The 14,903-nt window shown below is 41.9% G+C and overlaps 1 protein-coding gene across 2 annotated transcripts in view; it reads right to left on the bottom strand.

Annotated features, from left to right (window-relative positions):
• Positions 1 to 684: 684 nt before the first annotated feature.
• ITGA8 (integrin subunit alpha 8) overlaps positions 685 to 14,903 on the bottom strand; it is a 167,424-nt gene continuing 153,205 nt past the window's right edge. For both annotated transcript variants that reach the window (XM_040434555.1, XM_040434556.1), the window contains exons 29-30: positions 11,548 to 11,670; positions 685 to 3,891 (exon numbers count right to left, since the gene is read on the bottom strand). In XM_040434555.1, the coding sequence (XP_040290489.1) occupies positions 3,805 to 3,891; positions 11,548 to 11,670 (210 nt within the window). In that variant the 3' untranslated portion in view covers positions 685 to 3,804. The remainder of the gene's footprint in view (positions 3,892 to 11,547; positions 11,671 to 14,903) is intronic.

Here is a 14,903-nt window from a genome sequence, read left to right on the forward strand (position 1 = left end):
GTGTGGCATCTTCCAGGAATTCAACTATTGTTGCCACTAGGGGGAGCTCACTGCATATGGATGTACTGCAGCGTTCAAAGTGAAGTGTATAAATGCGTATGCATTGAGCTCCCCCTAGTGGTGGTTGCAAAAATAATTTTAGCAGGTAAGAACAATATGTTGCTGTTTGGTCTCTATAAAAAGAATATTAGGTGTCAACCCACTGTAGGCACCAATGAGCTTGGAAATGACACTTCAGCTGCTGATTGACGGGTTTTTTCCTGTTACTATTTCTAGGGAGAAACTTGCCAATTAGCAACAAAGGACAAGGGAGATTGTAGGAGGACCCCTAACATCATAAATATCATTGATACAGTGCTGGCTGCAAGCTACTCTTTTTTTGCTGTGTTTTTTTTTTCAGTGTTGGTTTACCATAACGAAATAAGTAAAAAACACAAAATTATTTTACATTTGCTCTTTTATTATTTTGAGTCCTTCGCACATTGCATAGGCTTTTAATATGTCTGTCGTCAAGCATCTCCCAGAATCATGTTATTTCTACAAGTGATGGCTGACCTAATGCAAAAACAGTATTAGGTTGGAAAGAAAATCTCTCAATGATGTGAACTACGTATATAGACCTAAAGCCAGTGGTCATTCGGTGGATTTGTGTATTCCAAGAAAAAGATCCCAATGAAGTCTATCTGAAAATATGATTACGATCACGTGAGGAATGGAAATGACTGGGGTGCACCTATGGCTTCTTTTAGTCTGGCTAGGGGTCGTATTTCAGTAACCTAATCAAACAGAGTATCAAATGCATACAAAGAGGATCTTGGTATAAAAATATTCAGAGGTGTAATGTGAGCTCCTGGGCCCTCAGCTATAACAGGACCCCTCACCTATCAAGTGCATTCATTACTGATGTCTTCTTATGTGGCAAAGGGGATTTCGGGCCCCTCAAGCATCTAGGCACAGGTGCAACTGCTACCTCTGCTCCATCTATAGCTACAATAGCAATACTGCATCATTCATAATAATTGCCTCTGGATACTTAGGTTTTCAGAACTTATACGAGTATATAAAAAGATGCACCAAATGCCAGTGTAAACATGTCTTCATTATATATTGCACAGAAAAGTTTCATTGACTACTTAAGTCTAGCAGAAGTTTTCATTTTTGAGAGTGACCTTGGAGGGTGTCTCTGGAAATAAGACGATTTTAGTAAGCACCTGCAACCTGCCTCTCTAAGCTGAAAATTCATACCCACCTGCTCCATTCCACTCCGGTCCTCTGTGCTGCCTCCATTGTGTCCATGTTCCGCTCCCCGCACTATAGCATGGTCACATGGCTACTGGCTTCAGCGGTGATGTGCCCACAATGATGGAGATAGTCATTGGCCGCAGCGGAGCAGGTGACCATGCTCACGGTAATCCAGATGTCAACAGTGCAGGGACCAAAACATGGACACAGTGGAGGAATCGCCGAGGACCAGAGCGGCGGGGAGCAGGTAAGTATGAATCTTCAGGAAGGCAGGCTGTGGGCACTTACTAAAATTTCCTTATTCCCAGAGAACAGCCTTAAAAGTTGGCCAGACATTATAGACAGAGTTAGACCATTTTGTGCTTGGCCACTTACACCTACTAAGACACTAAGAAGCATGGCAGATGCTGACCAGTGGCAGATCTCTGTCCAAGAGTCGATCTGTCTTGCTGGATATTTTCTTTTGTGCTGTAGTTTTAAAGGCGTTCATGCCAAATGTCCATCCCAGAGGCACAGACCAGGTTACAGATCACAGAGATGAATCAGCGATTTGTCATTTTAATTATGGCATTGTCACCCAAAAAAAAAACAACCTTCACAGACCAACCATGAGCGACAAGTCGTTCAGAAGATGGCCGTCTGAAATCCATAATGTTTAGTAAGCTTAAGTGTCACTGTGGAATTGTTATATGACCCTAGAAGAGACTTTTCCCTATGGCACATGCATATTGCACATCTTTTAATCAAAGGTAATCAAGGAATTTCCCTAGGGCTAAAATATGAAATTCGCTGCCCCCATTGCAAAACCAGGACTCCTGACCTTCCATGTACCATTTATAATGCTGGTGGCCCACCTGGGTTTGATTGTGACCAATACCTCTGTACTCCCTATGGCTACACCACTAGCTACCCCACATCCAACTGAAAGTTTCTGGGACTCCTTGGAATCCTGACTGACTGATATATGCTATCATTGGTGTAATTGATCGGATAAACTTTTCGTGTGGCACCCTCCACATTGGCGTGTGATTCCAACATAGATAGATGTGTGCCATCATTGGTCCAATGTACTGGTCATGGATTCCAACTTGTGGATCATAGTCAAAGGCTATAAAAAGCATAAGTTATAGTTTTGCAAGAGCTGCCGAGACATGGGCTGGAGTCCATTGGTCTCACGATCAATCAAATATATTGGCTTGTATATTTTAAGTTGTTCTACAGCAAGGAACTGCCCTCAGGAAAGTCAGTTCCAAAGCAATGATCTGTTCATTTACATCATAATGTAGTGTAAGACCTAACCTAAGAGATACATCTACATAAAGCATTTCCTAGATACAGTTAGTAAAACCATGTTCCTCTCATACATAAAGGGTCTTCACAGTGGGCAGCTATAAAATTTGCCGTAAGGTTTATGTGACTTATATTGGATTAGTCTGAGACTGAAGGCCTTTATCGAGTAGCCCCAAAAAGTCTTCTGGTAAACCTGTTTTTTTTGGCCATAGTTGAACAGGCATATAATCTACATACATGAGCAGCCCTCTGTGAATGTTTTTATCCTAAAAAGTATGCAAGGAAAGTGAACATTAGTGGTCTTTTTGGAAGGACTATGTGGTTTTCTCTGGCCACAAACTTAGTCTGCAGTTAAAACCAACCTTAGTTTCATCCAGTCTTTTCTTGCTTCATCATAAGATGAAGTGCAATATCTTATAATCACCAACCGTGAGTAGTCGGAAAACCTCTGTAGACCATGGCTGGCTACTGGCTCCATGTGACACACATGAATGCACCGCTTAATACGATATTGTTAATACTGTAACAGTGTAACAAGTGATATAAATTAAGTGATTGCTATATAAAGTGATCAGGTCACCAGCCATTCTGAGAAGAACACAAAAAGTTCCATTCTGTCACCTACTCAGCTGGACTTAAGCCAAAACCCAACTATTGACCCAGTAAAAATAACCTCAATGAGGCATGATGTCTCTAGTTCTGGCCATTACGTCCATAGTGAGTAGGTGCCTATCATGGTTTGGCATTCATGAAAAACTGCACATCTTCTATAAACAAGAACCTTTTGACATTTGTACAAATGTATAAAATATTATAGAGATCTCCATTACATTTTTGGAAGTTTCGAGAGGAAGAACAAGGAGCTTGTGCTTCGTTTATAAAATGACCAACTCCATCTTTTATAGTCAGTTTCAAAAACAGTCAAAAATCTGACACTTCCCAGTGATCCAATGGAGTTCTGTTCCATCATGGGCATCTTCCAAGATCCTTTACAGAACAGTAGTGGTTCTAGATTTGGTCAGAGAAGTCTACATTCCCATACAGTAATACAGGCACTGCCTGCACATCAGGCAACTCATCTGCATGTAACCAGCAAAGATTCAAGTAAAAACTTCATCTGTGATGTTGAAGGAATATTTTTTTAAGGCATTGTTCAACAAATGTTCCTTGAGTGGTTGGTACAGCGCAACTTCGATGCAACGCAGCATAGTGGCGATGCAGGTACATTCAATCTTTGGCCCTCTGCATAGTCTTACAGCTCTTGATATTTTTTCATGCTTCAGATGTCTTGTTTGTTAATTTCTCTGTGTCATCGGTTACATCTTCTTGTGGTGGTCTTGCCCGGTCGAAGAATCCACACTTTAAAAAAGTGAACAGACAAATCTTGGCATTAGCATTTATTAAAAAGTCTTAATTATAACAGGTAAACTTACAGTCATGTATGAGTTTACAATAAGGCTCCATGCACACGGCACAGCCTGCCAGAAGGGATATGAATTTCCTGCGTCTCTGCACCCTTTTGTGTTGCCACAAGGTGTCTATGTACACTATCGTATTATAGTTAAGGCCTATTTAGGCGGCCGTATGAATGAGTCTGCATCAGTTCTGCAATTTTGCGGAATGGGTGCGGACCCTTTCATTTCAATGGGGCCGCAAAAGATGCAGAAAGCACACAGTGTGGTTCCGCTCCACAGGAAAGATAGAGCTTGTCTAATTCTTGTCTGCAATCGCGGACAAGAATAGGCATTTTCTATTATGGTTGCGCCCATGTGCGGTTGCGTAACGCGCATGGCCAATACACGTGTTTTGCGGATCCGCAAGGCACTATGGCCGCCTGAATGGGCCTTAAAAGGGGTTGTACCATGAAAAATATTCTACATTTTTGAAACTAGCACCTGGATCTGAATACCTTTGTAATTGCATGTAATTAAAAATTTTGAAGCCACTAAGATATTCAATAAAATGTATCTGTGGAGCACCACCTGCTGTTTGTTTTTTGTATTTATTTCTTGTCCACCTCACAGAGGTGGTCACACTGGCTCAGTTTAACTCTTCAACTGTCATCAGCCACATCTTCTGTTAGAAGCTGGGGCAGTTATAGGGAAAGAGCTACAGCAGTAAGTCCAGGCCCCCTGAGGCTAAAGTAAATCTAGCAAAATAATTGGGGCAATCAATAGGGAGATCTCTGGATCCATGTGAGGTACAGGGCTGGTTCTAGCTTTGTTAGAAAGAGGTTATCATGTACTATATGATGTCTGATTGTCATTTTTTACAGTACTCATGGCCCCTTTAAACAAACTGTGGTGAGGAGGAGTTTGACTGCACGGTGCTCAGCTGTTTCTGTCAGCTCCTCCGATCGGCATGTTTGATCTCAGGGTCATGCAATGAGATGGAAGTCTTCTTCCATTGGCCGGTGGGAGTCGTAGCTGTGGCACCAGACATTTGTAACCTATTCTGTTGATAGATGGTAAAGGTTCCTAGTGGGAATATCAGTATATCTTAGCAATACACTGCATAGCACTTTGCCTGCCATAGGGATGCAGTAAGAATTAAGATTTTCTACCTTAATTTTCAATTTCCTGCTCATTCATATGAATAAACAAGTCACTTCCTCCAACAAAGCCAACATCATCCTCTCCTGATGTCGTCATCCAGTTGATCCTCACGGGCAGGGCCCTCTCTCCTTCTCTACCAGTTTGCAACTCGACTTGTTCATGCTTAGTGCAATTATCTGTACTTTCATATGTACAGCGCTATGGAATGAATGGCGCTTTAATAATAAGTAATAATAATAATAATCCTCTCCCATTTTCTTACTCTTTCCCTGCCATTGTTGAGGAGTAGCTTAGTCGCATACTGCTAATAGTATACTTTTTTAAATTTCTACGAGTCGGGTTCCCACCCCATCAGGCAATGTGAAGAAACACTCCAGAAATATCACAATGAATTGTAGTTCAGTGAATACGTGTTTTTATTGGATCTGCAGCTGATGTTACGTTTTGGCCTATTTCGGCCTTTGTCAAACTACAGCAGGATTACGTATTCGTACCAGACCCACGTTTTTTAAAGACAATGCAGAATTCTGTGAAAAGTTCAAACAAGTCTTGAACAAATGCTCCTTTGATCTTATGACCATAATGTTATCTTATTTACAGAACGCAATTACTGACATGAAAATAGAAATAAACTCTACGGAAGAACAACTTAAAGCGACCTTACCATAAGAAGACTACAATCAACTCAAAGATAAGATTAATTCCACCTTATCACAACATAGAACATAGGAGGTAGAGGCAACCAAAAGAAGGAAATTCCTACGTGACACTGAGGACTACAGACAGAACCGCGTTTACAGATGGCCCGACACCTTAGCTTCACGTCCCAACTATTCCAGATGGCGAACATCTTCAACAGAATCCTTACAATCTGGATCCAGGGGTGAACATTCGAAATTCAGATCGGGTGAACAAAGGTCTTCACAAGGACGAAGAGGCCAGAGAGGGGGCCCCATGACTTCTCTACGAGGGACGTCGCAGATCACGACTAGATCTCAGGTACAGTCTTTAGTATTGGGGCCTGCAGAACTGTCCCTACTAAAAAAAGGTCTCTCTTACTGTCCCTCCGGACAACTGGACACGTTCCAGCTGGACATGGACTTACAAAGACTTTTTAGAAATATTTGTTTGAAGGTCTATTTCTCTTTAAGTCCAGATAGAAGCACTGACGACACTCCTACTTCCCAGATCTCTATAAGAAATCTGGGTCTACGAAATAAAAGTACATTCACTCCCCCCAAAAATCAACCCACGATCCAGACCTTCATTAACCTAGTACAACAGGACTTAACCACTTTCAAAAAGGATCTAGAGAGGGGAAGATTTAACTTTACTCACAACCTTAATAACACCGATAGGCAGGCTTTATACTCTCTACAGAAGAGTGGACCAGTGGACAAGGCAGGGGCTCTAGTGGTTATGGACAAAGATGCATACAAAGGAGAGATATACCGTCAGCTACAGGACACCAATGTCTATCTCAAATTACATTCGGACCCGACTAAAAAAATAGAGAAAATTCAGGACACATTAACCACTTACAGTAACTTAAATGTAATTGATGATGCCACTGTAACCTTTTTAACCAACACTCATCCCGTGATACCTGTCTTTTATGTATTAGCCAAAATACACAAGAACCTCAATAACCCTTCAGGCTGCCCAATCGTGGCCTCAACAGATTAGATTTTATCCTCCCTGTCAGTCTATCTAGAAATTTTTTTGACACCAATCATCAAAGACACTAGATCCTTCCTCCTGGACACCTCGGCATTCCTGGAGGTTATTGACAGAATTTCACCCTTGAGTCAGGATACTATCTTGGTAACATGGGATGTCACTAGTCTCTACACATCTATCCAGCATGACAAAGGCCTTAGAGCAACTAACGACTTACTACACTCTACTAACATGGAGTCTAGGAGCATATCCTTTTGCATGGAACTATTAGAGCTAGTTCTTACTAATAATTTCTTTATGTTTGGTGACGATTTTTTCCTTCAGAGACAGGGTACCGCAATGAGGTCTAATGTAGCGCCCACTTACGCTAAAGGTTATATGGCATATTTTGAGGAGATCTTTCTTTACCCTGATCCGTCCTTTGATTCTCATGTAATAGTATGGAAGCATTATATCGACGATATATTTTGCATATGGGAGGGTAATGTGGACTCCCTGCTACAGTTCCACGCATTCCTCAATTCAATTTACCCTGAACTCCAATTCACTATCCACCATGACTCCTATACCATCAATTTCCTCGACATCACAGTCACTAAGACCACGGCTGGCACCCTTACCACTGATATATACCGCATAACCACTGATCGCAATAACCTTCTGCACTTTTCCAGCTTTCACGCACCAAACATCAAGAAATGCCTTCCGAACTCCTAGTTCGAGAGGGTTAGATGGATGGTCAAAGACAACACCGGCTGCCAGGCGAGACTAGCTGAAATGACACAACGTTTCCTAGACAGGAGATACCCCCCACGTCTTTTACAAATTTCTGATCAACCAAAAGAACCAAGACCCAGGAACTTAGAAAACGTATGGCCTTTGTACATACTTTCCACCCATCCACTAATAAGGTCCTCAACAGTATTAGAAACCTCTGGCCACTTCTACACAAAGCCTATCCTACCATAACAGAATTTCAAAATCCCATCTTACGCTGCACTCGCCGCACTAAAAATCTACTCGATCTGTTGGTAAAAGCAGATATTGGCCCCCTGAGAACCACTCCAAAACAAACATTCTTATATACCCAGAAGAAAGGTACATTCCCCTGTATACATTGTTTCCAATGTTCCAATGTACAAAAAGGCTCCCACATATATCACTCTCAATCAGGCAGAAGTTTCCCCATTCACAATTTCTATACCTGCGATACGAATTTTGTGGTCTATTTACTTAAATGTCCCTGTGGAGTGGTCTATGTGGGTGAAACCACACAAAAAAGAAAATTGTGACCGTATTTGTCAACCTAAATCCAACATCAGACGCAAAAACCTACTGTTACCAGTACCTGCCCATTTTCACTCGGCAGGCCATTCAGTGGCTCAACTGAAATTCCAGGTAATTGAGCACATTCCACCGTCCAGGAGAGGTGGGGACCGCCTGAAACGTCTCAAAACTAAGCAAGCATTCTGGATACATAAATTAGATAGCCTGGAACCGAAAGTGATGAATAGGGGCTATGAAATTCAGAACCTGATCTAATATTTGTATATTTTGCGTCTGTCAACATAACTTCTGGGGGTACTTCATCATCTATTTGTATATATGTATATTATTTACTGTATTATTTGTATCTTACCTATACCGTTTATTGACATTTATATCCTTATCTATTACAGATCCACTAATATGGGGGTCATATCCTGGTGCCATCTGCAAAGGGTATCCTTTATTTTCTATCATCTACCTTTCCTCATATCTTTCTAGATTTTCCATTTTCTCCTTTTTCAATTTTTTCACCTTTATTAATTATTTTACTCTATTATTATTTATTTACTTTACTATTTTTTCTATTTTTATTTTCAATATTTTTATTATTATTTTTTCTATTTGGGTTCTTTGATCTTCTCTTTATCTTTGCTACATTTTCCACTGCCCTCTCCCTTTCTTTTTTTTTTTTCTCTCTTCACCTTTTTTCCACGTCCCTCTTTTCATCTTATCTATCTTTCATTTTTCTCTCTTTATTTTTCTCATCTTTTTCTCATTTCCTCCATGCCCTTTCATTTTGTCACACATTTCTTCTAATATTCTTGTATTTCTTTTCTATTCTCTTTTCCCTCTTTCCTTTTTCATCCCTCATGGCTTTTTTATTCGCCCCATTTCCTCCTTGTTCTCTTCTCCCTGTCACCATCGTCAGTTCTGTCCATTCCCCCATCTTTTTAGGATATTCCCCTTACACCGAGCGCCTATGCGTCCTATAGCAAAACTAGACACACTGTCCTGTACGCACAGCAAGGCCAGATACATACTCCTGTATGCACACGCAAGACCCCAGCGCCAGTGCATTCCACAATACTCATTCCGATAGGAGGTTTGACATGCACTCTGGGGCGCATGAGCAACTCGGGGAGACGCCTTTTAAATAGACATCGCGTCCCCTCACAAGCGGCACATCCTTTCTGCTTCCATCCACGAGAGCTGACTGCCTAATCTTCGATCTACTCCCTTCCCAAAGCGGCACCAGGTATTCCCATCTAAGTCTATTGACAGCTAAGATCTTTAATTCCCTTTTACTCACTATATGTTCATCTACTTACACATTACAGTATCTATAGATTCTTAACATATGATTCAGCATTATACAGTTCCATCGCTACCTATTAGTGGGATCTCGCATCAATACTACCAGGTGATTCGGTGGACCAGATGAAGTTTTTTGAAGAAACACAGTTGTGTCTATTTTCATGTATCAGTGCTAAGTTTATTATTTTTATTTTTGTTTATTTTTGTTGTTACATTGTCTCCATTAAGTTTACTTCGATGCGACTTGATATATTTAAGTCGCATCGAAGTAAGTTGTCTCCATTAGGTTAACTTACTTTATGCGACTTGATATATTTAATGCTTGTGACTTCTTATCATTGTATTAAGCTGACCACTGCCATGATGTACTTTGTTAAAATATTATATCTACTTTATTTTCTTTATTCTGCTGTAGTTTGACAAAGGCCGAAATAGGCCGGAACGTAACATCAGCCGCAGATCCAATAAAAACGCGTATTCACTGAACTACAATTCATTGTGATATTTCTGGAGTTTTTCTTCACATCATCTTGCCCTGCCATTGTGATCTTTCCTATGATCCTATCCTCTGCTGCTCTCATGATCTTATTAACTACATGTCGGGCAAGACTGGAACCTAAAGGGGTTGTATGTTATGGATAAACATTTTCATTTAGAAGGTCCCCCAAAAATTAAGGTGGTTATGGAAATAACCATTCATTGAATGTTAATTTCCTTTGAAAATGGCGAATTAGAAGGATATTCTAACTACAGACATGTATTGCTTAATGGCTTATCCCGCCAATGGGATTCCCCCTTATGAGGAGAATGGGTGTCCACTGATCCCTCCTTAGAAATCCTAAGAAGCCGGCTCTTGGCACAAACAGGTGAAAATATGGCTGCACACAAGAATGGCTATAGGTGTTACAGAAGCAGCTGAGGAAGCCCCTGAGGTCAAATTCCCACCTTTCTGATATTTATACGGCATATATTGGATACAATAAAAAAAAATCACCTCCCTCAAAAAATAAATATGGTACATTTAAAAAAAATAATGAAACAAACAAGAAAATATAAAATAAAAAAAACCTATAAAAAACTATTTAGAAAAACAAAAATCCTCTAATTCTGTAGTAAAGAAATTAATGATACGGTTAAAACGCACATTTCCTGACTACCTGTTTTAATAATAATATGAAAATGTCCAACTTCTCCATCCCCCCCGAAGCTGATGGATGTAGCAGGTTTTACCCCCGGGGGTCCCGGCTGTGCATTGGCCGCATTGTTACTCTCCTATAATGTTGTAAATTCATTAGAAGTGGAACTTTCTTAGAGAAATATGTTTTTTCATTTAATCCCTGGATGCCTGTAAACTACACGGTGTTATTATTTCCAGAACAAACATCCAGGATTTTATTACAGAAAGCAATGAGGCACCATTGCTACGGTTATGGTTACAGTTTGGAGCCTCTTGAGCACTAATTGGCGAGCAGTCAAACGATGGAAGTTGGAAATTGACTTTATAGTCGTCTGGAGAATTCATTGTTTTAAAGGGGGCTTCAGCCAGAAATAACGCCCATCCAAGCGTCCATCGAGGAACCTTGCACAAAGCCACCTTAATCCAGCCTAGCTAAGCATTTCTTTTCCCTTCATTTTTAATTCTTTTTGGACCTAGCAATTCAATTTTTGGGTAAAAAAAAAAGTTAATGTCAGATATCTATATACACTATATTATTTGTAATAGGAGCCCAAGACGCATCCAGCCATCCTCTTAATGCTGTTTCCAAACCGTTTTGATGGGGTTTCCATCAATTTCTAACCTTTTTTTGTGAACCAGACACCCTCTCTTCTTCAGAGCAGGGGGTGCCTGGTTTGATGCTTGGGTCTCCCATTGACATTCATTGTGTTAAATTGTACTCGAGCACCTGCAGTATTCGGCCGAGCACTCGGATGTGCCAAGCATAGCGATGCTCAAGCTGAAAAGCAGTTCGGCCAAGCATGCTCGCTCAACACTAGTAGCCAGCACTGGAAAGCTGAGGTGCACTGAGTGGCTAGGCCCCACCCCTTGGTGCACTGAAGCCCTCATTTGCATAGAAACCGATCACCATCAGCAGGATCAGCCCTACCAGGTAGCTTGCTTGGCGTAATAGGCTTGATCCTGCTGAGAGGTGCTTTTGATTCCACCAATAAAGCAATAACCCATCTACTTGAACCTTACCTTCCACATGACTACTGTAAGTATGGCTAAAACCAACAGTCCCAGTAGAATCGCCAGTATGATGACCCACAAAGGAATGGAGAACGTTACATTTGGTGTTGCCCAGATCACTGATGTCTTTATCTGGAAGGAAACCACAAGAAGAAAACTCTGTAAGTCATCTGCGTCCACACATGTCTCATCACTCCGTCTGCTCCCAGACTCCTACACTTAACTTAAACAGGAAAACTGGAGGAGCGGACGGTTTAGAAAGCAGTCCCATAGAACATCATTCGCAAAGTACTTTCCTGGAAAGATCTGTAATCTGGATTTTGGAAGATGTGTAAAATCCCCGAACATGCACATGTACTTATATACCATGATAAATGGAGAAGACTTCCTTGATGGCAACAGAACAAGAACTTAAGCCCATGTTCAGCTCTCTAGGAAATCGTACATCTTTCATATCTGACGGCTGTGAGGTTAGATATACATTTTAATGCACTTGAATGAAAAATACATTTACATTACCGCCATTAGTAAACCTGACAGACCTTAGAAACGTTGCCTGTAAACTTTGAGATGAAGTTTGATTTCCTTGGCTCATACAAAAAAAGGAGATACACGGGGTGCATGATTGTTTTTCTACTACTATGTCCTTATGTAAGAACACTTAATGAGGTTCACCAGGATACTGATATTGATGACCTATCCTCATGATGGGTCATTGATATTCGATTGGTGAGAGTCCAACATCCGGCACCCCACCAATCAGCTGTTACCTGCAACCTCCAGAGCTGGAATCAGCATTTGAATGGAACAGGAAGCAGACAGCTCCGTTCAAAGTGTAGTGGCCGTGCTGGGTAATGCAGCTCAGCCCTCATTAAAGTGAATCAGAGCAGAGCTACCTCAGTACCCTCAGTACAGTCACTACACTGGATGGAGCTGTACTTCCTGCCCCATTCAAGAGCTAGTTCCAATGCCAGAGGCTCTGGGACACAGCTTATTAAGGAGGTGAGGGATGTCAGGCCCCCTATAATCAGATATTCTTGACCCTATCCTAAGGATAGGTCATCAATATTAGGAACCTAGAAAACCCCTTTAAGGTGTCCATTCACCTTCAAAACTTGTTCCGCCAACAACTATTCCTCCCGACTCCCCATACACGTGAATGCTTGGCCCGGAATGTGTTCTAAATGAGGAGGAGACAATAAGTCAGTGGTACACACCTCTGGAGGTGACCCAGGAACAGAAGGATCGGGATTTGAATTTCAACATGACTGAACTCCGGTAAGTGCAGCTTACCAAGCACTTACCTCTGTGACGTCTATTGGATAATGGTTGTGCTTGGTATTAAAGCTTAACCCCATTCACTGGACTGGCACTGAGCTGTCCCAAGACCACATGACTGATAAACGTGATCTCACTGGCCACGACGCCTTTTCAAACAGCTGATCAGCAGGGGTGTCGGGAGTCGGACCCCTGCCAATCTGATATTGTTGACCTACCCTTGACCTATTCTCAGGGGCTGAGCTGCAGTACACAGGTACAGCCACTACACAGTGGATGGAGCCTTCTCCTTCCATGTCTGTCCACTGTGCTGCCCAAAATAGCTGACTGGTGTAGGTGCGGGGTGTTTGACTACCACCAATCTGATATTGTTGACTTATCCTGAAGATAATGCCTAAGTCCTGGACATGCAGGAAGGCAGCCGATACCACTAGGGCAGTTCACTTCCTACTGTCTAATTTTTGCATCCATATGTAGGAAGCTCCCTCTAGTGGTGGTTTTAGGCAGGCAGAATATAATATTTTAAATTCATGTTTATCCACAGGATTTGACACTTTGTATCAGAAAACTGGCACTCTGGCCGCTATTAAGATATTTTAAGATATTAATGAGGTCAACATTTTAGAATCTATTCAGACTTCCATAAAAAATTTAGTTTGATCATATGAACCATCTCTGTGTAATAATACTTGTTATATTTCAGGTTGTTTGTCTCAGCAGAAACAGACGGTCAAGGTCGTGTGCTCTGCACATGGTAGTGTTATTGTGAGCCGTGCATCAGGCCAGGAGGCAGGTGGACAGCTTGGCCTTCAGAGCAGGAACTTCTGAGACTCTACAAGGGCTTAAAGAAAATATCTAAAGTGCTGTAAAAGGTGAACGTTAAGAAATTAAGAAGGAAACAAGGAAGAATGGTAAAGCAGGACAACCATTCCCTGGGCGCCGCACTGTCTCAGCCCTACATGAGGGAAGGAAATCTCTACTTCCTCTAACAATGAGCTGCTCATAAATTTTGATTCATTAAGCTTCACATTCATTGACCAGCAAGTATCTGCTCTTGTATTAACAGACACGAACAAGGTGGCTCCAAACCTTCTACATGTACGTATGAGGTATCATAACTTTCAGAACCTAGCCAGTGGTTGGCCACACCATTCACAGGCAGATATTAAAGGGGTCTCTGCTTGGGACATGCGCAGCCACTTTCCATTAATTGAAGATGCCTTGGCTATTTCTGTCGGACCCATAGAAGTGAATGGGAGCGGTGGCCGGTCATGCTCAGTGCTGTCTCATTCACTTCTATGGGGAGAGCGTTAGGTGGTGGAGTCCTCCAGCCACCACTTTGCGGGGCTCCGTTCCCGATATAGGTGTGGGTCCCAGAGCACCTATGAGACAATAGGGACACGTCCTAGTGAGACAACCTCTTTAACAATAATCAGATCACAAGGTGTCCTCCTGCTAGGTGTAATCTGTTGGGAAACCTGACAGGGAGTGTTCACTTTCTCTGCAGCACCACTACAGGGGAGTTAAGGAATTACACAGTGTCCATTCAAATCCATGTGCTGTCTGTGAAATGCATCACAGGACAGGTCCTCCAGAGCAGGAGAAACGCTCTTTGGGGGATATAATATCTCCATAGTATACAAAGACTCCTTATACAGATTAGGCACTCTCCATAAGGAAATACAGTATCCCCCAAATCCTCAATCACCCCGAAACAGCTGTCTGCAGATGAGGTGCTGGCTTAATTATTATCCAAGTCATGTCTCAAGGCCTGTTTAAAAGTTTGAACATTGACTTGTAGTATAGCTAACTTACATCTGGTGGCACCAGAGGCAGAGCTTGCTCAGAGCTTATTCGCATGCCTTCTTCACTGACTTATAGGATAGCTGCCTTCCATCTGGTGGCATTAGAGGCAGAGCTTGTTAAGAGCTCATTTGCATCCCTTCCCTCCCAGAATTCCAGAGGACCATGTATGGCCTATAAGTCTCCTCACACCGATTAAGGTGCTCTCTCCCTAAGGAGAATAGTTCCCCCCTGACCCGGACACAGGCCTCTCACCCAGTTAAGCCAGTTCTCTCTGCTCTGCA

This window comes from Bufo bufo, chromosome 5 (genome assembly GCF_905171765.1).
Source record: "Bufo bufo chromosome 5, aBufBuf1.1, whole genome shotgun sequence".
Taxonomy (NCBI): domain Eukaryota; kingdom Metazoa; phylum Chordata; class Amphibia; order Anura; family Bufonidae; genus Bufo; species Bufo bufo.